The sequence below is a fragment of the Erythrolamprus reginae genome, chromosome 6 (genome assembly GCF_031021105.1).
Source record: "Erythrolamprus reginae isolate rEryReg1 chromosome 6, rEryReg1.hap1, whole genome shotgun sequence".
Taxonomy (NCBI): Eukaryota; Metazoa; Chordata; class Lepidosauria; order Squamata; family Dipsadidae; genus Erythrolamprus; species Erythrolamprus reginae.
This window is the reverse complement of record NC_091955.1, coordinates 70126701-70154126: the sequence shown is the minus strand read 5'-3', so window position 1 is coordinate 70154126 and position 27426 is coordinate 70126701. Positions and strand designations below refer to the sequence as shown.

The 27426-nt window shown below is 38.0% G+C and overlaps 1 protein-coding gene across 7 annotated transcripts in view; it reads right to left on the bottom strand.

Annotated features, from left to right (window-relative positions):
• Nucleotides 1–2134: 2134 nt before the first annotated feature.
• Nucleotides 2135–27426, bottom strand: part of RBFOX2 (RNA binding fox-1 homolog 2) — a 247223-nt gene continuing 221931 nt past the window's right edge. For all 7 annotated transcript variants that reach the window (XM_070756214.1, XM_070756211.1, XM_070756212.1 and 4 more), the window contains 4 exons: nt 24065–24104; nt 12242–12330; nt 9729–9801; nt 2135–6669 (listed from right to left, as the gene is read on the bottom strand). In XM_070756214.1, coding sequence (XP_070612315.1) covers nt 6625–6669; nt 9729–9801; nt 12242–12330; nt 24065–24104 — 247 coding nt within the window. In that variant the 3' untranslated portion in view covers nt 2135–6624. The remainder of the gene's footprint in view (nt 6670–9728; nt 9802–12241; nt 12331–24064; nt 24105–27426) is intronic.

The window sequence follows — 27426 nt, the reverse complement described above, 5'->3', positions numbered from 1 at the left end:
ATTGCGCCCATATGGGGAAGGTTGTTGAGAAGGTGGTGGCACTCCAGCTCCAACGGTCCTTGGAAGAAGCCGATTATCTAGGTCCCCACCAGTCGGGTTTCAGGCCCGGTTACAGCACGGAAACTGCTTTGGTCGCGTTGATGGATGATCTCTGGCGGGCCCGGGACAGGGGTTTATCCTCTGTCCTGGTGCTCCTTGACCTCTCAGCGGCTTTCGATACCATCAACCATGGTATCCTTCTGCACCGGCTGGAGGGGTTGGGGGTGGGAGGCACTGTTCTTCAGTGGTTCTCCTCCTACCTCTCCGGTCGGTCGCAGTCGGTGTTAGTGGGGGGTCAGAGGTCGACTCCGAGGTCTCTCCCTTGTGGGGTGCCTCAGGGGTCGGTCCTCTCCCCCCTGCTATTTAATATCTACATGAAACCGCTGGGTGAGATCATCCAAGGGCACGGGGTGAGGTATCATCAGTACGCTGATGATACCCAGCTTTACATCTCCACCCCATGTCCAGTGAACGAAGCAGTGGAAGTGATGTGCCGGTGTCTGGAGGCTGTTGGGGCCTGGATGGGTGTCAACAGACTCAAGCTCAACCCGGATAAGACGGAGTGGCTGTGGGTTTTGCCTCCCAAGGACAATACCATCTGTCCGTCCATTACCCTGGGGGGGGGAATTATTGACCCCCTCGGAGAGGGTCCGCAACTTGGGCGTCCTCCTCGATCCACAGCTCACATTAGAGAACCATCTTTCAGCTGTGGCGAGGGGGGCGTTTGCCCAGGTTCGCCTGGTGCACCAGTTGTGGCCCTATCTGGACCGGGACTCATTGCTCACAGTCACTCATGCCCTCATCACCTCGAGGTTCGACTACTGTAATGCTCTCTACATGGGGCTACCTTTGAAAAGTGTTCGGAAACTTCAGATCATGCAGAATGCAGCTGCGAGAGCAGTCATGGGCTTACCTAGGTATGCCCATGTTTCACCATCACTCCGCAGTCTGCATTGGCTGCCGATCAATTTCCGGTCACAATTCAAAGTGTTGGTTATGACCTTTAAAGCCCTTCATGGCACTGGACCAGAATATCTCCGAGACCGCCTTCTGCCGCACGAATCCCAGCGACCGATTAGGTCCCACAGAGTGGGCCTTCTCCGGGTCCCGTCAACTAAACAATGTCGGTTGGCGGGCCCCAGGGGAAGAGCCTTCTCTGTGGCGGCCCCGACTCTCTGGAACCAACTCCCCCCAGAGATTAGGACTGCCCCTACTCTCCCTGCCTTCCGTAAACTCCTTAAAACCCACCTTTGCTGTCAGGCATGGGGGAACTGAGACACCTTCCCCGGGCATGTTCAATTTATACATGGTATGTTTGTGTGTGTGTTTGTTAGTAAATGGGGTTCCTTTTAAATTTTTAAAAATATTTTAAAGCTATTTGGATTTGTTATGATTCGCCATATCTTGTGAGCCGCCCCGAGTCTGCGGAGAGGGGCGGCATACAAATCTAAATAATAAATAAATAAATAAAATAAATATGGTATGCAAACCGTGTGAGCCTACACTGTGCATGTGGGATCTATCTTCTGCCTATGTAATAGTTACAGTCTTAAACTTTTATATGACACTATTTCTATTAATGCAGGAAAGAAAAAATCCATAATTTATCAATTGTTCTATACAAAGCCAATAACACTACTTTTGGTACAATTCTATGCAAAAAATTAGTGCTTTGCTTTTCACATTTAACTTTCAAAAATCCAGTAACCAAATAATAATAATGATAATAATAATGACGATAATAATAATAATAATAATAATAATAATAATAATAATAATACCGTAATAATAATAATAATAACAACAACAACAACAACTTTCAAGCATTACACAAAATAAATTTTGGGAGGATTATATAACTCATTATTTAGCATAGACTTTGAGTACAACAGAATCTTAACCACCTATGCTGGACTGGTTTTCTCCATCATACTATTACTGTATATCTTAAATCTATTAAATTTGTTTCCCATAATAAAACAGAATTACAATAACATGCATCCTTCCTTCCATCCATCCATCCATCCATCCATCCTTCCATCCACCCACCCTCCCACCCACCCCAGTCTTGAATGAAAACACAGAATCCAGTAGGTGGTGTTTCTCTTTTATTTAAAAACAGTGCTTCATTACCATTTGCAAAGGATGAAGAAAGACTCCACCTCCCTTGCTTAGAGTTTATAAAAGCCAGCAACATGATCAATAATTTATACACATGGATAATACAAAAAAAAAAAGAATAAAAGCTAAAGAGCTAACTACTCTGACCTTCACAATTCCAGCTACTTGATAATAATAAGAGTAACCCAATGAATACTGTATGGTTTGAAAGCTACTGTACAATATGATACTTGAACAGGGGGGGGGAGAAGGGGAGGGAATAGGGATGTTAGAGATTGCCACAAAGTCCTGGGATGCAGCCACTACTTTTCCAGAGTCAGAACCTGGTCAAGCAGCCTGGGCATCCTGGGAAATGATCCAAGGAGAGGGGAGCATCTAATTACAATGCATCCTATGTCCCAAAAGTAACTGGCAAGGCAGAAGTGCAATAGACACTGCACCACAGAACCAAGCCAGGTCAGGGCATATTAGATCTTCTTCTGACAAACTCCAAGGATTACCAAGTCAGCTTGGGTGGTCAGTAAACTCTCTGTCATCTTGGGACTGCCCTACAGTTCTGCCTCAACTTTTGTCATCATGCCAGGGTCATGCCCCAGGTATTTACAAACAGAACTCAAAACAAAACAAAAACGAAACAAAAACACCAAAATAAAACCCAGTAAGATTACTTTATCACTTATTGAATTCCAGGCAAAAAGAGCTGCCAAAACGGTGACACATCACTCTACTGAATATATAGACTAAATTCCTTCACAGCTGCTTCTCAAAGCAACTGCAAAATGCACTTGAATATTCTGCTCCAAAAAGAGAGAAAAACCAAGTACGAGGCTTCTGATTTTCCTTTAAAGAAAGTCAATAATTAATTGACATGAGGCAGACTACAAGTCATAATGAATACTTCAGTGGACGGCTTTAAGAAAAAAAATAAAGCGGCAGCAAGTCTGCTATTGCTAAGGAGCTGGCCGTTACTCAATTTTCATTCTTGTTAATAGGCAGTGTTTAGGTTCTATATATCTAGAAAATCTCACAAGAAGCTTTTAATTGTCCAAGGCTTTGAAGTATCATCTGAACTAAATAACTGCAGAGGACTAGAGTGTTAGATTGTTTCTCCACCTTCGTGGCAGTAAGTTCTGCAAATTGAGCGCTTATGACAATTTGCTTCTCAAAAGAGGTGCCAGGGATACAGTCCAAATCTTGTGGTTATATAACCAAATAGGTAGGGATAACAGCACACCCTAAAAATATTAATAGTTTTACTCTGACTACCAGAAGACAGTTTGCCTCGTTAATTGGAGATTTAGTTTCATTAGACTGTAAATAAAAACCTTAAAATAGGGTGAGTTAATAGGAAATGGAGCAGAAAAGGTTGGGTTGACAATAACAATAACATCACCCAAATAGTGTTTTATGCAACAATGCAACAACAACAACCAAAAAAAATCAAGTATACTGGCGTATACTACAATCATGTTTGAAATTATCAGGAGAAAATCAGAATAAAAACACACACGTTACATTGGTTATTCACCTTGTCCATTAGCAATTTTGCCTTCCTATTGTAAAACCCGTTCAGACAGTCAATACACTCCTAAGCCTCTTCTCCACCCCACCCCACCCTACTCCCCACTGCAATGGAGTCCTCAGATGCTAGCATGCTGGAGAATGACATGCACATTCTATTTCCCAGGCTGCCTGCACACTCTTTTGTAGCACAAGACACACCCATTCCAATCTGGTCTTGAAAGCTGAAGTGCCCTGCTATATATCTACTAGACATCTGTAAATGGAGGTGGTTGGAAGAGGATTTGTCAAGCCTTGAATTTGTATTACCACCTACGAAGATGTTTCAACTGTTCTAGAAATCAGAGGGGGGAACATTTAGCTTGCTAAAATTTTGCTTCGTTGCAAAGTTAGTTCAGGCTTTGGAAAAATCAAGAGACAATAAGGTATTTATAGGAACAGTGAATTTTATCACATATTTGTGTTTCACAAAGAGGTGAATGATTTGTTCTTTCATTTTATAACTAAGGAATTAGACTAGAGACGTTTCTTGACTAAAGATGCCTTGCAGGGCCAGTGATATTACTCAGGTGACAGCCAGGGTGACGAATGTCATTCCAGGAATAATCTGTAAAAGGACTCCACCTTTGCCTTTGGTGAGAAAAAAATTAACATTGCGTAACTTGGAGTATTTATCACGATTCAGTATTCAATCTTGCAATTGTGTAAAAAATAAAACAAAAAATCATTTAGTCCATGAACTGTGTTAGAGCTCTGCAGATTGTATCTTTTTCTATGTCACACAAGACTTTTTTCCCCACAATTTTAATTCATTGTGGAACTTTGATGTGTCTTATTTGACAGGCAAAAGTAAAATCATATCCTCCTTGAGATGAAAGTAGCTGGAAAATCTTTTCTTCCTTCATTTCCACAATTTTGTGATAGCTGTAATATTCCTATTCTCTTCTCATTTTGAGCTGGATGTACAAAACAAAATTAGTAACTTGTTACAGCAGCTTGTCTTTAAAAAATAAGTGGCCAACAGTCTAATAGTTTAGTGCCCCTTTGCTCAGATAAATTGACTCATTAAGATCTCCTCTTTAGCAAACCACACAAATCTCTGGGAAACCACAGGGGAACACAATGGCAGTGGAACTAAAGATGCATGAGTTGTACATGACTGGAACAGTGCACTTATGTGATAGAAGGTTTTCAAATCTCCTTGACATCATTGTGGAGCAAAGGATATTAGGCTTTCATTTATCCAACTGCCCGCTTCTATTTGAAACATCCTCTGATATTACTTTAGTGCGATGAAGAAATTGAATTGTGCTTCTGTAATGGGTATGGCTTTAAAGTTATACTACAAAAGATGGTACACTTGATCATGGCCAAAAGTCTGAGATGATGGACTTTTAAGTTAAATTTGTGGGGCATCAGCAGGTGGCGTTAAAAATAATAATAATAATAATGGAAGAGTACAAGAATAAAAAAGGATCCTTTATGCTATTCTAATGTCTATAATTAGTGGTAAAATATTTGAGAGCCTTGGTTTGCTTGTCATCCAATTGCGTACGTTATCAATTCACAAGGCTTCTGACTGTAGTAGAAGAAAAGAGGATTCCAGGAAGATATTCCAGTATGGGACAATTTTCAGGCCTAATAGTTTTCCTGAAGCGCTTTTTCCAATTCCAAACTGGCAGTATTGACCCGATTAAGCAGTTTGTCTTCAGATGGGCAACCATCAAAAGACTCTGGTTGCAAATCAGAGTAAACATTAATGATGCCTTTATATTACATTTGAAAACAGTTCATTTCCAGGTACCAATGCTAATGCAAGCATGGTTTCCAAATTAGTGTTTTGACAAAAGGAAGAAAAAGTCTCTCCAACCCCCACTGCTTGCCTTACTTTTCTGGTCCTGAATGCAATGTTTTTTTCTTTTCATGCAATTTTTAAAAATAACATACTTGCAGCAAAGCCAACTACCTTAGGGTGAAAAAGGCTCTTGTACAGTGGAGTATCAGAGTAGCAAGCTGGTGCAAGCTTTTCCCATAATCACTAGTCCAGAACCTCAGAATACGCAGATCATTACAATTAAACTCTTGGTTTTTCTAAAGGGGGGGGAAAACGTATTTCCATCATGGCTCAACAGTTCATTCAACAGTTCCAAACGTGCTATTCCGTCAGAAAAGAGGGAAGAGTGGGAAGAGAAGAAAACCAAAGCAACGGAATGATTGGAGTAAAGCCATGGTAGAATGGATTATAAGAATTAAAGATAGGAGTTACGTATTTGTTACATGCCTTGTCCTCTAAAACCATTATTAGACGAAGTCTTTGGGCAGCTTTGAGCGGTTTTTGTCGAGAATTATAAAAAAATCTTGATGCTGCTGGAGCAGTCCTGAGCCCATATAAGTGCCAGCTGGTGATAAAAGAGGAGGGTCTTTGTGTTTTCAAGGAGCATGCAGGTTCCAGCTGCAGGCAATCAATATTCCCCCCATTCCCCCCAGTAGTGGGAACTCTTCCTCACTATTTCTGGCTTTTGGGCATCAGACCCAGCAAAAATATCTACATATTCCTGAACTACCTTTCATGATATTGAATCCTAAAAGCCCTCCTTAGCACTATTTATCTCCTTTTTGTGTGATTGGTAGGATAAACTATGCATATATAGAGAGACACAAAATGCATTATGTTTAACCACAGTTAAAAACAAACAATTGGGAAAAAAAAGATTAAAAAATGCACAATCTTTGGAACAAAAGAATTAAAGGCAGAAATTGAAAGGAAAATACATATTTAAAGAACATAGTGAGGTATAAAAAAGTATTTCTCTTGTTTTTTTTCTTTTGTTTTCCTCCTCTTCTTGCTATAGAGTTCCTCTACTAGTAAATATTGCAATAGCCAGGCCTCATGAACTGGGGGGAGGGAGCTGTCCCACTTGCAGGGGGGGTGCTCATGTCACTTCAGTAAGGGGCAAATCGGCTGTAGCCACCTCGGTATAAACTTGCCTGTAAAAATGGATAAAAAAGAGAAAATTTAGATTTTTTTAAAAAAATAACAATGCATATAAGATCATTTTCCCATGTAATCCCTATGTGACTTAAAAAGCTATACAGTGGTACCTCATCTTACGAACGCCTCTTCTAACGAACTTTTCAAGATACGAACCCGGTGTTTAAGACTTTTTTGCCTCTTCTTCCGAACTATTTTCACCTTACAAACCCAAGCAGCTGCTGCTGGGATGAAGGGGTTTCTTTTTTTCCCCTTTTTTGAAGAACGAAAAGGGAGGGGCTGCTTGGAGTAGGAAAACTTTTGCAGAGAACAACGTGCTTGCAAAGGAACTGAAAGGGTGTCTTTTTAAGAAAGAAAAGGGAGGAGGGAGGGGCAGCTTGGGGGAGGAAAATTTTTGCAGAGAACAACGTGCTTGCAAAGGAACTGAAAGGGTGTCTTTTGAAGAAAGAAAAGGGAGGAGGGAGGGGCAGCTTGGGGGAAAATTTTTGCAGAGAACAACGTGCTTGCAAAGGAACTGAAAGGGTGTCTTTTTAAGAAAGAAAAGGGAGGAGGGAGGGGCAGCTTGGGGGAGGAAAATTTTTGCAGAGAACAACGGGCTTGCAAAGGAACTGAAAGGGTGTCTTTTTAAGAAAGAAAAGGGAGGAGGGAGGGGCAGCTTGGGGGAGGAAAATTTTTGCAGAGAACAACATGCTTGCAAAGGAACTGAAAGGGTGTCTTTTTAAGAAAGAAAAGGGAGGAGGGAGGGGCAACTTGGGGGAGGAAAATTTTTGCAGAGAACAACCTACTTGCAAAGGAAACGGTGTCTTTTGAAGAAAGAAAAGGGAGGGGCGCCCCCCCTTGCTTTTCTTCCTTCCCACTCACCCTTTAGCCTAGCCTTGCTTCTTCCACCCGCCCCCTTTAGCTGCTCCTCCCTGCCCTCTGTTCGCCTCCCTTCTAAAGTTTGGGATTTTCCTGAAGGATTTGCACGCATTATTTGCTTTTACATTGATTCCTATGGGAAACATTATTTTATCTTACAAACTTTTCAACCTCCTCCTGGAACCAATTAAGTTCCTATGATGAGGTACCACTGTATAAGGTTTTCTTTAAAAAATGTTTCCTTGGGCTTCAACTGACCTGAAGCCTGGTGCCAAATTTGTCTTCAGGCTCAAGGATATTAATCCTAGATTATTTCTAGCAAATTTTCTCCATGTTTTCCTTGAACTGAATTTCTCTTTGTCCCTAGCTCTGCAATTCTTTTACTGTTCTTTTCCCTAGCCAATTTGTTCATATTTAAAAACATGAATCTCCTGCAAGTTATCTTAAGATTTTTAAAAATGCAAATCAGGAGATCTGCAGGCAGAGTGCTCTATGAAGATGATAACATTTGAGAATATTTAACTTGGAAAAGGAAAGTAGCCAGGTCAAGTTTTATTGCTCAGCTTGCTAATCAAATCAATGGGATTAATGAACTCCCAAGTCCTTCAGCATCAGTATACTCATTACCAAGGTTAAAATCAATTATTGGTTTCATCAGTTTAATTTGTAATTCATTAAAACAGAAACCAAAACAACAGCTCTGGATACAAACAAAAGAATAAATTATCCCTTTTGATGTTACAATGCCAATTGTACATGACTGGAATACGATAATAAATCTCTGACTGTATTTGAGACCAAGCTTGGGATTAATAATGTCCAGATTTCACTTCCCATTTGGTGATTTGACCACAGCATTCCCTTTACAATGGGACTGGTGGTTGGCATTAACTTTCTCGTATCCTTATCTTTCTTTTCTATTGTCCTGCTATTCATCCTAGTATGGTTTAGCAATTAGCCAGTATAAAGAATACATTTTTTATTACAGAACTTCTGAGGCTATTCAACCACCCATACTGTAGACCAGTGATGGTGAACCTTTTTTTCCTCGGGTGCTGAAAGAGTGTGGGTGAGTGCTATCATGCATGCCCGAGTGCCCACACCCATAATTCAATGCCTGGGGAGGGCGAAAACAGCTTCTCCTGCCCCCCTGGAGGCTCTCTTGAGGCCCTCTGGAGGATGGAAGCGGCCTGTTTCTCAACTTCTGGTGGGCCTAGTAGGCTAGTGTTTTGCTCTCCCCAGGCTCTAAAGGCTTCCCTGGAACTAGGAGGAGGTAAAAACGCACTCCCTCATCCCCCTGGAGGCTCTCTGGAAGCCAAAAATGTCCAGCCAGAGCCTCTGGGAGCCAAAAATCAGCTGGTCGGCACATACATGGACATTGGAGTTGAGCTAGGGCAACAGCTCATGTGCCAGCAGACATGGCTCTGCGTGCCACCTGTGGCACCCATGCCATAGGTTCGCCATCACTGATGTAGACAATATAAATGATCCCCATTTAATGACCATTCTTTCAGTGACTGCTCAAGCTTAAGATACTGCTGAACAAGTACAGCCACTGCAAGTCATATGTGATTACAACTTGCAACCTTCCCTGACAGCTTGTGACAAAGTGGATGGGGAAGCTGCAAGTCACAGTCAAGGGATGTCTTGGGGTTAACAACGTCAACAGCGGCTGCTAGAACTACCTTTCATAAGTGGCATAGCCACTTGATGTTGGTTTTTTTTTTTTTACTTAGAACCATATTGTTTAACGGCAGATTGTTAGCAACATTAACAGGCAGGGGGTCCAACTCATCGCCGCTACTGGTGCTGATGTGCGCAGCTCTAGGTGACTGGCATCTGGAGTGTTTGCATCGGAGCGATATTTGGCTTTTAGGCATGTGCAGGAAGCAAATATCGCGAGAAGATATGTGGGCGTATGAGATTTCAGTGATTTTTTTTTTGCTTCTGTGCATGTGTGGAAGCAGAAAATCACCAAAATCACCGAAATCTCATACGCACGCATATCCTCTCGTGAGATTTTGCTAAATCTGCACACACAGCTCCATTTCTGCTACCAATGCACCGTCACCACCACTACCCTATTCCGGTAGGAACCCGATGCTGAGCGTTAAGGGACTGCCTGTGCTTCTTGGTAAAAATACAAAAGGTAAAAGTCACCTAAAAGTCACCAAGGAAGAGAAAAAGCCACACTTACCACAGCGCCAACTCCATAACTAGCTGCAGGGGCAAGAGCATGGTAAGGGTCTGCTGTGTACACCCTGCCGTAACTAAAAAAAAAAGGGTGAGGGAGAGAATAGTAAGGAAAAAAAGTCACTTCAATAAAGGCTTTTCTCATCAGAAGAAATGGAAATCTATGAAGTTCCTGGCTCCACCCCCACCTCTAATTACTTTCCCTCCCTATCTAAAAGACTTGTTTAAATCTCAAGGAGCTATTGCATCGATATTCCATTGGGCTAACCCCATGCGCTCGTAATTTATTACTTTGAAACGAAAAGCTTCATTTTAAAAGAATCACGTTTCACGTTATGGTGGTGGTGCTTGGGCATGGGAAGGTTGGCCTATCACAAATGTGCATTGAGTTTTATGCTGGAAAAGAATCTTTTGTAGATTGAAAAGCACATATGATTTATATTAAAATTGAGACAGCTGAAGCTGATCATCACCGGGAAATTAGTGTGAGTAATTCTTGCAGGAAAATGAGGCACCGATCAGGCTCTCCATGTGAAAAAGTGCTTCAATAACAGATAACAGATAACTTTGTTGTGGCAATAACACCAAATATGATACTGGAAGGTATTTGAAGATGAAAGAGCAGTACAAGAATGAAAGTAAAATGTACCGTACTTTCATGCAAGGCTTTATTATGTCATTCCTACCTACGAATCCTATATGTCCTTAGATATAAGGCTTGTTATCAAAAGTGTAGCTAAGCCAGTGTATAGCCTTTCCAAAGGTAGAAACAGGCTTTCGTTCTCTCTTAAAAGGTAAAGGTTCCCCTTGCACATATGTGCTAGTCGTTCACGACTCTAGGGGGAAGTGCTCATCTCCGTTTCTAAACCGAAGAGCCAACACTGTCCGAAGATGTCTCTGTGGTCATGTAGGCAGCATGACTAAACGTTGAACGCACACGGAATGCTGTTACCTTCCCACCAAAGGTGATCCCTATTTTCTACTTGCATTTTTTACATGTGTTTGAACTGCTAGGTTGGCAGAAGCTGGGGCAAGTAACAGGAGCCTATTCCGTTATGTGGCGCTAGGGATTTGAATTGCCGACCTTTCTAATCAACAAGCTCAATGTCTTAGCCACTGACCCACCATGTCCCCTTCACTGAGGCACCTCACCTCCTTCATTACCTTAGTGGCCAAAGCACCAAAAGGCAAGACAAGAAACAATGAAAGGAAACTAACCAAGGAGAGAAGCAACCTAGAATCGAGAAATTTTGTAATGGTGAGAGCAATCAACCAATGGAATAGCTTGCCTTCAGAAGTTTTGGGAGCTTCATCAATGGAAGCTTTCAAGGAGACTAGACTACCATCTGTCAAAAATCGTGTAAGGTCTCCTGCTTCAGCAGGGGGTTGGACTAGAAGACCTCCAAAGTCCCTTCCAACTTTATTATTCTATGTTCTGTGATTCTAGAGAACAATTATGCTAAGCTACACAATAACTCCCAGAGACCATTGTATGTACAAGTCAATGATGTCTTATTTGTGTGACCATAGATTAATGCCAAAATATGGAGCATAAAGTAACTTATCTTCAATGAATTTATTTCTCATAATTTTAGCCATTTTCCCTGGGCAGGGCACTGGACAGGAAAAAAATTGATTGTGAGTTATTGGCTGTGCTTGAAAACAGCGCAAATTCACTTAAAAATGCCAGTAGCATAATAAAATAATAATAATAACAACAACAGGGTTGGAAGGGAACTTGGAGGTCTTCTAGTCCAACCCCCTGCTTAGGCAGGAAACACTACTTCAGGCAAATGGTTATCCAACATCTGCTTAAAAACTTCCAGTGTTGGGGTATTCACAACTTCTAGCGGCAAGCTGTTCCACTGATCAACTGTTCTGACTGTCAGGAAATTTCTCCTTAGCTAAGTTACTTGTCTCCTTGTTTAGTTTCCACCCATTGCTTCTTGTTCTATCCTCACGTGCCTTGGAGAATAGGTTGACTCCTTCTTCTCTTTGGCAACCCCTGAAATATTGGAACACTGCTATCATGTCTCCCCTGGTCCTTCTTTTCATTGAACTAGCCATGCCCAGTTCCTGCAACCGTTCTTCATATGTTTTAGCCTCCAGTCCCCTAATCATGTTTGTCGCTCTTCTCTGCATTTTTCCTAGAGTCTCAATATTCTTTCTGCATCATGGCGACCAAAACTGAATGCAGTATTCCACATGTGGCCTTACCAAGGCCTTATAAAGTGATATTATATATGGCTATTGTAAAGGCAATCTACTCTGCTTTACTTACAGACAAGAACAAGGTTGAATATTGATGCATAATAGCATAATTGCTATCACTTTTGTAAACACATACACATATACAGTAACAACTCTTTTTACTCAATGTTTCCTAGCCATGAACCTGGAGTTCATGCTTTTGAAATTTGCAGCTAGGATACATACAGAGGAATATGAGGAAATGTACTGTGCTTTTAAAACGGCATACTCTCCAGAGACATGAAAACCATGCCTTTCCTTACATACCCATCACTGTAAGCTGCTGCAGCAGCTGCTGCAGCTGTGGCTGCTGTTGCAGTAGCGGGCTGCGCATATCTGTAGGCTGCATATCCACCCTGCAGGGGGAAAAAAAGAACTGACTTTATAGATATCTTTCTCCTTAAACAAAGTGGAGTGGTCTACACAACACAGGTACAGAGGAAATGTTTCAAACTGCATCAACTCCCATGTCACTTTTAATTATGAAAGCACTCCCCGATCCTCATATATTTTGCTATCTCTGCAATCCTATTCGTAACCTGATGAAATCGAATGGAAAAAGCCTATGCTATCATAGTACTTGTAGGTCAATTTATGAACAAGATTATCAAAAATAGAGATGATAATACATCTCTTTAGTCCATAATTAATATAAAATGTGTATTGGAGGAAAACATTTGTTACCCAGCGGAATTGTCCATAATAAATCTTGTATTAGGTTTCTAGGGCTATAAATTCAAATCAAACACCCACACAAGCTAACATTTAGGAAATGAATTCTATATATGGAAGGCATATTAAAATGAGCTTTCCAAAACAAGTTCTTTATGTCTCTGATAATCTAAGTACCATCTTCCTTCCTGTCTCTTCTGTCCTGCAGTCTCTTCTTTGCCAATTCCTTCACTTAATTTAGAATTTAATGGCTTTAAATTCACTGCTACATCATGATCTTTTTTTCTTGCCAAAATCTCTGTAATAGTTCTTGCCTGATTTTGTACATCAGATTGTAATGCTTAACCTTTAAGAGTCTTCATTTAGCTACATATGGCCATTTTTGTCCTAGGCCTGGGACATCATAATCCTATCTCAATAAAAGCCAATCTTCTTTCTTTCTTACATTTCCTACAACAATGCAAGCTACATGATGATCCTACTTTTAATTATTTCCTATCTATCATTTATTTTTTAAATAGGAAACTAGTGTTGTACAAAGCCACAGGAACTTTTTAAGAATGCATTTGGGCTTAAAAGAAATTCTGGGCTTAAAAGGAATTATGTAAGAAGCCAGAAATGATGGGTGCCTTACAGACAGATTTTTATTCTGATAAACATAAATGTGCATATATGTATGAGTTGTAAACTTTCTTTCTTATTTACTTGGCTCATGTTTACCTTGACAGCCATTTAGAAGATGGGCAAGCTTTCAAAAGAGTCATTTTGTGAGAATATTTATGACAAGTTCTCAAAATTACAAATGTGCCCGTTTTGTCAGTCTGGCACAGAACTAACTTTAGTGGGTCTGCCTTAAACATATTTTTGTAAAGAAGGGGCTGTGTTCAGTTAATCATATTGCAGAATAACCAGCATGTTTTAACTATTTTATCATTAATATAGGAAAACTTGTTTTCTTTTAATTTGTAGTTCAGCTGGTTGCTGGAAGAATGAATTTATGAAACAATCTTGTTTTGATGCTATATCTATTATATTTAAGAATTAACCAGTGCAATCTTTATGAAAAGAAAGCAGATGCCCGAACATTTTATTGCAATTTCAGGGCAGAAATACTGTATTTAAGATAACCAATGCAACAACAAGAAGCTTCAAACTGTAAAAAATCCAGTGCCTAGAAATCTCATCTCATTTAACATATAAGAGACCTTCACAGACTAATAGTCATGGCAGCAAATTATTGTATTCTTGAAATTGTATCAGTTAATGATTAGGTTTAAAGAACAGTGCTAAAACGTTAGAAGACTGGATGTTTTGACAATTAGCAAAAAACACAAAAACTGTAAAACTGAATAAAGATTCCTCTGAAACAAAAAGAAAATAAATAAACCTCATATTCAGCAAGCCAATCTAAATTGGCTCATTGAAATATACCGTTTTTCTATTGTTTCAGGCCCAGATGGAATTATCAAGCACAGGAATCAGCCTCAAGGGTTTACAAGCCAGAGAAATAGTTTTTTCCCTTCCTTAATAGTTGTATCAACCATTAATAGTTGTTGTATTAAGTAATTATAATTGCTATTCTAAGTGTCTGTTTTAATTAATTTTACTGAGCTATGCGCGTAGAAGAGGAGGAATTGGGAATGAAAATCCATGTGTTCATGGTATGAAACAAGATTTTTCATGAATGTAAACGAAGTATGAACAAAGTGTTATCTTCTCTCCATCCAGTTATTACAGCAATATTCTTAGATGTTACTAAAACAAATTAAAAGATAAATTAATAACAATAAATGGAGAAAAAATTAGGGGGAAAGTAAGACTATAGTAACGTGAAATCTATAGCAATTACTATAGTATGTTGAGGCTCCTCTTTTCCAAAAAGTATAGCGATTTTAAAATGTCTATGTTTGGGAAAAGGGCAATGGTAATTTATAAGGATTTGAAATTAACCACTACTTCAAATCTCCTGCCACAAAATTAGCCACTGCTTCTCTATTCTGACTTTGTTTAGCTCTTTATTAATTTCATTTTATTGAGTGTTAGCAGCTGAAGAAGAATTTTATTCCAAGCTTTGCTAAAACAAAGCTTCAGACATACTGGCATCCCTTTTCTTCATTAAAAAAAAATCCAGATTGTAGAGCTTTCAATACATCTGATATTCAGGCATGCTCAGATGTATCCATCCTGGTCTTTGGCAACGCTGATTGCTGAGCAGCTTGTCTCATAATGTGCCTGGTGTGCTCTATTCCCAACATAATTTTTTAAATTTGACATTTGCGATAATCAGCTGAGTTCAGCCCAACTGTGAATATGAGGATAAGATGCAGTTTGAAACTAAATATGTTTTTTTTTCCAATTTAAATCATTTTAACTTGCATTTCTTACAAAGAAAAAAAGGACTGGAATTAGGGTGGGAAATGGTATAACATTTAATTAATTAAATGAAAATGAAAATAAAACTAAGCATGCTGACATTGGGAACTAAAAAACAACCAGCAAAGTCACCACGTTCAGACTCATATTGGCTAGTTCTATCTATCCCAGCATTCTCTTGGGACAGCAGTTTTGCCCTAGGCTCTACCACAAGCTCAGTGAAGTACACAGCCTCAATTACTAGAGCGTGCAGCCACAACGACCTGCTATTACATAAACAGTCAGTCACCACTGGAGTTAACATTCCAAATTTTAAACAATTCCCATGTACCCCAAAATAAAGGAGAAACCTCCCACCCTAGCCCTGTCCCACGCCACGAATGTTAATAATTATGACAAGCAGTAACCCATCTGTTATATCAGAGAAGGGAACAGAGACTCCACTGAGAGATTTCGAGCAAGATGTTAACATTTCTCAGCTGACTGCACAATAAACAACAACAGCAAAAAGAAGAAAATAATAATTCATTGGAAAAATGAAGCTAAAAATAGTTGATGTGTATTTTGGGGGTAGTCAGGCACTGATACAGATGTTAAATTATTTAGAAAAATGGATGCTGTATTATATAAATGATTGAACACATCTATGTGATGAAACATGTTTTTTGAATCTGTATGCACAAGACATTTAACTGGGTCAAAGAGGAGCTGTAGAAATATCTTAACTAACTGTGGAAATGAATTCCACTGTTATTTAAGATATTTATTTATTTATTTATTTATTTATTAATCAATCAGATTTGTATGCCGCCCCTCTCCGCAGACTCAGGGCGGCTCACAGCAATAATAATACAATATAAACAAATCTAATATTTAAGTTAATTTAAAAAACCCCAATTTAGAAACCAATCATACATACTAGCATACCATACATAAATTTTATAAGCCTAGGGGGAGGGAAAATGTCAATTCCCCCATGCCTGATGACAGAGGTGGGTTTTAAGGAGCTTACAAAAGGCTAGGAGGGTGGGGGCAACTCTGATATCTGGGGGGAGTTGGTTCCAAAGGGGCGGGGCCGCCACAGAGAAGGCTCTTCCCCTGGGTCCCGCCAAACGACATTGTTTAGTTGACGGGACCCGGAGAAGGCCAACTCTGTGGCACCTAACTGGTCGCTGGGCTTCGTGTGGCAGAAGGCGGTCCCGGAGATATTCTGGTCCGGTGCCATGAAGGGCTTTATAGGTCGTAACCAACACTTTGAATTGTGACCGGAAACTGATCGGCAACCAATGCAGACTGCGGAGTGTTGGTGTGACATGGGCATAGTTAGTGAGGCTTAAGCCTGAAGCTAAACTAATTGCAAACAATCAGGACACCTATTCCTTCTTTTTCTTTGCATTCCAATCCCACGTTATCTTATTGCTGTTTGGCCCTCACAATCACACAGAGATGCAAAGGGAGCAGGAATAGACTGGAATACAGTAATATCCTATCCTATTCCTCCCCCACCTCTCTGTGTGTATGTGAGAGAAGCATGTAATTTGAGGTGGTTAAGGAAATCTAAAATGGCCATTCCCACTCATCAGTTCCTGGCACATGGGATTAGTCAATTAACCAAATGGATCAGCTGACATCAGCATGATGTCACCTGAACATGTTCATTAGATCTACATTACATAAAATCACGAAACAGAATCAAAACACATTCCTGACAAATGAACGTGGAAATTTAATTATATCAGTAGACGATGCCTGCTTGATAAATTAGCAGATCAACTTCAGCTAGGATAAGAAAAAGCATACACATTTTCCTCAATTTTCATTAATTTTAGATGTACATGGAAGATATATAAATTCTAGCATAAAGAGATTTGTGAAAGAAATGAAATGTGAAATTTCAGGGACTCCTAATTTGTCCTGTCTATTTATTTAAAGCTCCATGGAATAAATCCAAGCTACTTATAATATTCAGAGTTCCCACTGCTTTGGCAGAAGAGACTTGCCTACTAACTCACATTTTTTCCTCCCTTCCCTGCCTTCCATCTGTTTATATATCTCTGCACCCAATCAAATATTATTCCACTATAGAATATTCTAGAGTTTAGCAAGTTTATGTTAATCAGTAAAAGACACAGACCAGGACCAGTGGTTTCATATCTGTATCTGGACAATACAGATAAATGTATTTTGTTTCAAATCATAGAATCATGTTTGAAATCATATAATCTGTAATAGGTGTACCAAATTTTTAATTATTTAGATTTGAGTTTTTCATTTTTCAACTTGAGTGGAATACCTTCTCAAGAAGGCATCATTAGGCACGTGATGAGAGATTCTTTTGTCCTACAGGTAAGGCAACCCCAAGGCTCTGTTGCAAACAGAAAGGAAGACGAGGTTGCTTTAACATGACAGTGATCGAGTTATCAGAAATAGCCAGATAAAAGGTAGAGCCTTTCACTGCACAGCTGTCTATTTCAATGTGGGGCAATAAATTAGAACAAGGACTATCCAAGTGCTGCTTTAATCAGGGGAAGATGGAGATTAGTTTCATTCATTTTGTCTGGAATTCATTTAAGCTTGATATGTCTCAAGTGCTGCTGTAAGCATCTTTTATTAACCTTTCCCCCATCATGTGTAGATTGTAAGAGATCTACAATATACAACAGGTTTCCTATTTATATTCTCAGCACAATGTTAGACTGCTCTTCATAGGTACCTGCTAAGTCAATGGAAATAGCAGGCATCAAGGTCAACTATAAACAAAAATACACCAAAACTTCAGAAACAGAGTGGGCAATGCCTGGAAGACTCTACCCGACTCTATTGTTACATCCTCAAACCCTCACAGCTTCAACCTCAAACTGTCTACCGTGGGCCTCACCGGATTCCTAAGAGGTCCATAAAGTGGGAGTGCATGAATGCACCAGCATACCTACCGTCCCTGTCTTACTGTCCCCATTTATCTCTTACTTCCTTTATGTTTATACCTGTACCTGCTATCTTGTACATATTTGACAAATAAAATACATCTGATTTTATATATTCCAATAGGCTGATATTCAGTTGCATAGTTTGCTCCTGTCGAATACTGTAATGAGATATTGTCAAGGTTCTCTCTCTTTGTGCCTGATATGCTCTTAACAGTCTGAATGAAGAGGAAGAAGAAGAGAAACTCTCCATTTCCAGGGAATGTCCATGTTTGACTCCAAACAAAATTGCATTTTCCCAAAAGGAATTAGTGTATTAAGAATCCTCCTGAAATCATAGTTTTTGCTTAAGGAGCAAATGGTAGCCATGCCATTGAGGGACTTTGCATATTTATCTAGTATGCCAATTTAATCCTTTTCTGGGTTGAGAAGTCTTTCTCTTGGTCATCTGTAATCTGAGTTTGTGCAATGGAGCTGCTTTTGAAGATTATTTGAAAACAAAAGTTGATCCAGAATGTGGTATATTAACTATTTCACCAATATGACAGCTCTATTTCATCAACAGCACTGGTTATCGGTTGGACACCCAGATACAATTGAAGGTATTGGTTGTCATACATAAAAGTCTGTGACTCAGGGCCTAGACAGCTACGGAATTGTCCTTTGCCTCTGATTACTTCTTCTGATCTCACAATACAGTTGAAAATTTATTCATAGAACACTGCTTGAAGTTTCTCTTTTTGCTCTCAAATAATGGACAAGGTTTCTTTCCAAGATGCAAGTTGGACAAAATATACTTGCTTTTCATATATGTAGTCACGACTTTGCCAGAACATTTGCTCCTGAGTGACAAATATATATAATGCTGGAACGGATGAATTTCTATTTCATTTAATTTTTGCAGGTGCTGATTCATAAGCTCATTTCTGCATCAATGTATGCATTAAAAAAAAACTATTATAAATCCTCATAAGTTTGGAAGCTTTTCCCTCAAAGTACTGAATGAACATTAATCCTAAATAAATACTTTTAACACCATAAGATATATGCTTAGGAATTTTTAAGCATACTATCTAATTGATGGTTTCAGACAGTAGATTCAAATGTTGAAAACAAAAATAAATAAATAAAAAGGGGATCCCATTTATTCTAATAATAGACATAGACTGAAAACTCTTAAAGATGAAAATATATATAATTTATGAATGGTATGTGTGTATGTGAGTTTAGAAAATGGGATTTTTTAAAATGTTTTTAGTATAAATTTAGATTTGTTATAAATTGTTTTTTGCACTTTGTTGTGAGCCGCCCCGAGTCTGCAGAGAGGGGCGGCATACAAATCTAAATAAATAAATAAATAAATAAATGAATGAATGAATGAATGAATGAATGAATGAATGAGTGAGTGAGTGAGTGAGTGAGTGAATGAATAAATAAATAAATAAAAGGTGAAATCTTTCCGTATATACTGAAGAAGATATTTTTATATCTATAAATAATAGCAAGAATTCATCTTACTGTAGCAACTAGAAAATTAACCTGTGGTCATAATAAGAACTACTGATTATGTTTCTGATCTGTCAGCATTTATCCAGGGAAGACTAGGTCACACAGAAAAATGTTCTGAAAGAACTACCCTGTTTCCCCCAAAATAAGACATCCCCTGATAATAAGCCCAATCGGGCTTTTTAAGAGCATGACAATTAGGCTAAGCACTTATTCCAGGATTCAAAAAAAATATAAGACAGGGTCTTATTTTCGGGGAAACATGATAGCTTAAGTCATATTTATATGCAAGATTTAAACTCTCCTAAGAGACAAAATTTAAGAGTCTTCCCTGCCCCCACCCCAGAATGATACAATTTTGGGCTGCACCTATGACAAAGTCTCAGCATTAATATGAGCAAAAAATATTTTGCCACACGGCACGTGTGTAAAAATTGTCAGAGTACTCTTATCCTGTTGCGAACACACTCCAAAGTATTCACCACTGTAGTGCCTGGAGCTTAGCAGATGGAAAATTGAATAGATGTCCTAGAGCTCAAGGTTGAACTGTGGAATCCTAAGTGCTCCCTGAATTTGCAGACATTTCATTAGAATAGAATAGGGTAGGGTAGAATAGGAATAACAGGAACAGAACAGAACTCTTTATTGGTCAAGTATAAGTGGACACACAAAGAATTTGTCTCCAGTACATAACCTGTCAGTGTACATACAAGCAATAACTGATAAATCATGATCAGAGTCATTGTAAAAATACATTCATCATAAACATAATGAGTGCTAGTGAATGTAGGGTTTGCTTCCTGACTATATACAGTGTTCCCTCGATTTCCGCGGGGGATGCGTTCCAAGACCACCCGCGAAAGTCGAATTTCCGCGAAGTACAGATGCGGAAGTAAATACACCATTTTGGGCTATGGACAGTATCACAAGCCATCCCTTAACACTTTAAACCCCTAAATTACCATTTCCCATTCCCTTAACAACCATTTACTCACCATTATTACTGATACTCACCATTGAATAAGACACTTAGTGATCCTGATATTTATAAACATAATTATTTATTAACAATAATTTTTTTTTGTTATTTATTTGCAAAAATTATTAGTTTGGCGATGACATATGACGTCATTGGGTGGGAAAAACCGTGGTATAGGAAAAAAAGCCGCAAAGTATTTTTTAATTAATATTTTTTGAAAAACCGTGGTATAGGCTATTCGCGAAGTTCGAACCCGCGAAAATCGAGGGAACACTGTATAGTAGTTTCTTTTGCCAGAGTTGGTGGGGGTATTGTTTTCTCCTTAATAATTCTGACTTGGTAAGGTTAGCTAATGAAACATCTGCAAATAAATAATCATGCTCAGAGAACACAAATGTAGACAGTTTTTATTCTATAGCAAGGTAGGGATAGGGGAGATTGAGAGAAGCCAAGCTGTGGTCTACATTTTCCCCTTGGTTTGGTGATATAAGGAGAGTTGGGGAAAGCATGGCTTGCAATCTCACAAAACTGAGTGCCTCCATATCTTAACTGATCTCCTTTAGGAGCTTTCTATACTGGATGCTCTCAAATTCAGAAATAGATGGACTTGCAAGCTGGGGAGACAAATGGATCCAGAGTCAAGAGTTCTCCATTCAAGGCTGAGGTCCAGTATCTGCAGAGTTTACACTTCTGTTTCAAAAGGTTAACTTGCAAAGACCTCTACTTTTGTTCTGTGACCTCCATGAAACATTATCATGGCACTCTACATTCTGTCTTTTGTTTAGAAGGTGGTATCTTGACAGTGCTTATTATTGAGAGTTACTGTATTTCAGAAAATAGTTGAGAGTTAATGGTTTCAGTGTTTTTAAAAAAATACCCTGCAATTAATGTGTTCACTTCTGTGCTTCTCTACAATAGGTTATTTATTTTTAAAAGCACAAAGCATAGGACTAGCATTCCCAAGCTTTCTTTCAAGAAGGCTAGCACATATGCTTCTAAATATGGATAAGAAACACAAAAGAAAAAGTAACACATGCTTGTATTATGCTTGTCACATACACAAAAAGTTGTCCTAGTTTGCTACCTACATGTTTGGAGAAACCTTCCTATGTGTTACGGGATTTGTGCAGCACTGAGACAAATGAGAGTTTTAATTATATGCTCACAAACATATCTTGGCCTTTTCTTTTCTTTTTAAAAAGACTCTGTTCCCATCTCTAATTGGAACTGTTAGTATTAATTCAATTTTTTTTTCTTTATCCCACTGCAATTCACAATCTGATTGGTTGGCAGGTCACACTGGCACTCCTACCTGAGGTATTTTAGCGCTAATGATTGGTTCCTGTAAGACTATTCTATAACAGAACACAGGAAGAGCAATTCAAAAACACAGCTGTGGAGGGAAACAATCAGACACACACAAAAAAAAACCCAGCAAAGGGCTTACCAGCCTTTTCTTTCCTTAGGATGCAAGCACATGTTTCACCAAAATGTTTGGTCCTTTAGGATGACTGCTTTTGTGAAATAAATAAACCACACTAGTGGAAGCTGTGATCAAAGCTGTTACTTCCCACACCTACCCTCCGCACCCTGGGCCTGCATTTGTTTTAATGCCAGGGAGCAATAAATTTTTAGATTGGAAGTAAAGTAGTTAGGAATATTTGCCCCAGAAAAGAAAAGGATAAGAAAATGATAGAAAAGCAAAAGATCTAAGTGGAGACCATTATTTTCTCTTTCATATCATCTCAGTTCAATATCTTGCTATTAAATTGAGTTTCCTGGGAACAATTTTGTTTAAATCTTCCTTCATTCCTGCTTTTAAGAAATGCTTTCATCATTCCTCCCACAACAGTGAATTCCCCACAGAGGCAAGAAAATGAATTGCTGGTGAATTACGGTATTATGGAGAAACAGCACCAATTTGATTCATGCCGATTAAACAGTAAAAAGCAGGTGATTTAGGGTTATTGACCAAGATGTTACTATTCAGTTAGCAATAAAGAAAGCTTGGTTTGTCTATCTTGAGAGATGTATTTATTCTCACTAATCTCAAAGAATGAATTATCTGAATATTTTAAAAAATTATAATTTTAACCCTTAAGTAAATACCAAGGTGATTTTTGCAATAGGGGACATTGTGCTAGGTTGGGGCATTACCCAGCTGGATAATTCTTATTATATTGCATTAAGGCACAAGAAATGCCCTTCATTTGTTTATACTGTCATTGAATCTCCTCTGCATGAGATAATTCAACGGGTGAAGGGGGAAGAACAACTATTTTTTTCTACACAAATGACATAATGAAATGCAAACAAGGTAGAAAGGTGCACAAGCAATGCCTAAAACAAATTGTTGTTATTATTATTATTATTATTATTATTATTATTATTATTGTTTATTAGGCAGAATATCTCCCTAATTCAACATTCTGCAAGGGAAATACCTTTTTTTAAACTCATAAAATGATAGCATTCTAGAAGCGAGAAAAGATTGTTCCACATATTGTATATACTGTAGGTCTTCTAAAATGAAATAAGCTTCAATAATAAGCATATTACATTCATTATAATACTATCACCAAGTTCTCTTCCACTGACATTGCAATCAGAATTATACTTTAAATTATATAATTTAGTGAAAGTTTTATTGCCAGCTGGTATTTTAGCTTATTTCACTAATGCATAAAGTATTCTTTATTTATTGACCAGAAAATAGCTACACATTTCTAGGTAATAAATAAATCATTTTTAATTGCTTCTATGCTATTTTAGGGCCTACATTTATTAAATTCTAGCAAATTTCCTTATGTGTTGGACTGCAGTTCCTATAAATCTGAGCCACCATGGTCATGGCTAAAGTCAATGTAATATAGAAGGCATCAAATAGGGGAAGCCTGGAATAAAGACAGCTACGAACTAGACCAGCCGATTGAGGATACAAGAAAATACTCTTTTAAAGTTAATTTTTTGACCCAGGGGAACAAAGTTAAGGACATGATATATCATGATGACCTTTAAGGGATAGTGTCAAAATGCTAGCTAAAACGTTTACTATTTGTTTACTTACACTTTGGATATAATATTTAACCTGTTGTAAAAGGCCCACACATTCACCTATAAACATTAGTGGACCTTGAGATCTTAGTCTCCAATCCCTATATAAATTTTCAAAGATCACAAGAGAAGAAAAGAAATGGATAAAGAAAAGGAAGGGTCTGAGGCAAGATCAGCCTTTTTATTTTGTGTAACCAAATTATGCCAATTAAAAGGACCATGATGGAAATTTTCATTTGCTAATTGTATCTTAGGCTGATTAGAACTATACCATGCCGTTGTGAGAAGAATACCCAATATATTGAACCTGGTAATGGTCAAAAAACCAAGCTCAGATTTGCACTGAAGATCAAGTGCAACAACAAGAAACATGCTTGCATTCTTTAATATATAATATGTATATATATATAAAAATATGTATATACGGGGAAGAAGAAATTAAAGAAAATTATATTTTGAAACACAAAACTAAACCCAAAACATCATCATCAACAAGAAGAACAGCAGCAACAACAATTTTTTTTTAAAAAGGCTGGTTTGTTGTGGGTTGGAGATGAGAAGGCTCCAAATATGTGTACTTACATAGAGGTCAGCACCGTAAAATCCGTCCTGGTAAACCACACTGCAGAAAATCCACACAAAAACAAAACAAAACAAAAAAACAAAACAAAAACAAAAAGAACAGAAAACACATTCCGGTTATTGAGGACGGCAGCATGCACATGCATTTTATAACAGGCAGGTGATGTATGAATCCATAACCTGGGCTTTCGGGCAGGAGCAAATCAGCAGAGTTTGTGTTTGCGCACGCACGCTAGACAGCTCCATGTCATCTTCCATTGGCATGCAGGCGGGCAGGGCAGAAGGGCAGACAGTATGCAAAAGGGGGGGATGGGGAGAAAATAACCTTTATGCTGTACAATTAGAGTGTTGTTGTTTGAAAAATTAAATGCTTCGAGAAAGAGAAATACAACTTGAGAAACCTCAACTTGAGTGATTAACCTGGAAAGGCCTTAATTAACCCTCTAAACATAAGAATCAACTGCTTTCATGTAACGGGCTCCAAGTAGAACAAGCAAGGTCATTGGGAGTAGTTCATCCAGTGCTGGGGTCCACCTAGATCAAAAACACACCAAAAGTTGTGTACCCATCTGCATCTTGCAGCCTTGTGTGATCACTTCTGAGATCCATAAATCACCTTTCTTTCTTTTTTACATTAAACATGCAATAAGTTTTGGCCGATCAGACAAGCATGCAAATCAAGATTATTTAGCATCTAAAAGTACTGATTTATCCTCAGAGTAAAAAAAACCCCCACCCCTGAATCATTCAATTCTGATCAAAGGAAGCAAAACCAAATGTAATAAAACTACCCACAATGCATTGCTTTCAGAAGCAGAGATCATGAGCTAAAAGGGTTAGGTAACCGATTCAAAGCTGCAGAACTGGAAAAAATAAGAAAGTGGGGAGGTCCCTGGGTAGATAGCAATGATACATTCTGCGGAATGTACCTAGCTCCCTCATTTTGAATCCAATGGCTGCTAAATAGTTTGCTTTAGCACATCCAAAAAGAAAAATTGTGAAATCACTACAACTTATTAGAACACTTCATAGGGTAATGTGCTTTGTGTTGATAGGGCAAAAGATCAAGGAAAGGTGAAAGGAAAAGAGAGTTTGCCACAGCCCTGGTTATGAATGCATGCTTTGCACAGCTTTCTGTAACTTTAATCATTTGATAGATGAATGCTAAATCACTCATATTAAAAAGCATTAGTTCCCCATATATGAGAGCCTTGTGTGTGTGTATCTGTCTTACCAGTTAATGTTATCAGGCTAGGAGACAATATTACGTGTAATTTTTTTTCCATATGCCAACTGGAGTGAAAAATGATGCCAAGCTTCTCTCACACTGATCAGAACACACCCACCTATAGGAAGTTACAAACAACAAGGCTAGGATAGCTTGGCTATAAATTTGCTTTATAATCATCAGATTTCTACAGTGATGCAAGCTTAAGTTATTAAACTAATCATGCAGCATTGCACCCCACTTCAATTTTAAACTACAAAAACACAGCTGCTCAGCATAAATATACTTGATGAAAATTTACTGTAGGAAAGTGACGTTAATTCAGCAGGGAAAGTGTGCCATTTATAATATGGATATATAATATTGATTACAGTAGAGAGGCAAAAGTTGGTATCTTTTTATTAGGTTTCTTTGAATTTATAAATCTTGTATTTTAAAATTACTAGGTTTGAAGGATGAATTTCAGGTTTTGCAGCTTACAAAGGTTTACAAAAACCTTTCATGCTGTTAACCACATGGAGAAGATATAAAATATTTACTTATATTGAGCTTTGTTGCAAAGAATGTTCCCCTTTATCATATACCAAGAAAATACAAACCACCAAACCAAACTGTTACTAGAGTACAAGGAATTCTATTTCCTTCCTCCTCATCTTTTAATTTTATCTGGATTGGGTCTCCCCTTTATAATAACTTTATTACAATTATTATAATAAATATGATAACAAATAATTGTAAATTCTATTATACTTTTATCTGGATTTGAACTTCTATTTTTATTGTTTTAGAGATATTTATATATTACAATTTTAATGTTTATTCTGTGACTCATTTTGTTATGAGATGGGCAACAAAGAAATTTTATTTTAAACATTGAAAAAATATTTAGCAATAAATTAAATAAAAATAAATATTCTGAAAAGAGTTATAAAGGATAAAGAGTTATCCTGAATATTATTTTTGAGAGGAGATTATTAAACTGTATTCAACTGAAATATTCAACTTAAATCCCATTGGGAATTTTTTTTTTTTTAAATGCACAACGCCAGTAAATTAGTTTTCTTTTCTAGGAATACTTTAGCTGTTTTTATTAAGGATAATTACAACTAACAATATCAGTTTGAAGTTTATAACTTACTATATCTGTGTGTCAACAATTAGGCATCAAATGGTACCTCATGAATGCAGTTCCATGTGATAAATGGAAGCTATCCCAGTATTTCTATCTGTACAAATCATGGAAGATGCTGAGTTCAGATACATGTTACTTAATGTGGTAGAACCATACAATATATTTTCATAAACCTTGGAATAATGGGGCATATAGAAAATAACCATCCAGTAACTATCCAGTGTTTGTAGCCTGAATCCCACCCCCCAAAATTAATGTATAATTTTAATTAAAAGACAAGAAATCAATATCTAACTATCTCTTGGTATTTTCCTTTCTGCTAAGATTTGTTCCAAGAATGATTGGAACCTAGTCTTTCGTTTTTAATGAAAATGAAATTGTAGAACTAAAGCTGGCAACAAAGATACTGGAATGTTGTCAGTCTTGAAAATATACTTAAAATAGTAAAACAACCAATGCCTTGAAATGATAAAAGCAGCTTACTGCTAAGCTGTCATGTTACAGAAACTATTAAAATCTAAGGAAGCAAAATGTTGCTTATCCTGGTTTTTTATTCTAGTTTAAACGAAAACTACTCTTCATTATGTGTCTGCTCAATCTTTGTTTAACCCTTCTCAAAACATCTCTAAATCAAGAAAGCAAATCCATTGTGGGTAACTATTCTGTTTTGATCAATTTAACAATGTATAATGAAACTAACAAACAATACTTGTCACTCTGTGTAATTCAATGAAATTGGACTTCAGAGAACAAGGAGTAGCCTCACTTCACAGACTCTACACCTTTTAGGAAATTCTTCTTATAAGAATAATTTCTTCCATTTCCCCCCAGATTATTTTGTGCTGCCAAAATATTGCTACAAGCTAGAACAATTGGAACAAGTATTTTGAACACTTTCCCCCTCCATTGCTGGTTAAATTGGCACATTTAATGAAACTTTCTTTCTGGTCATAAATATAAGTTTTAGATTGCCTTTTCCAAGTATGACGGAGTGCAGAGCAT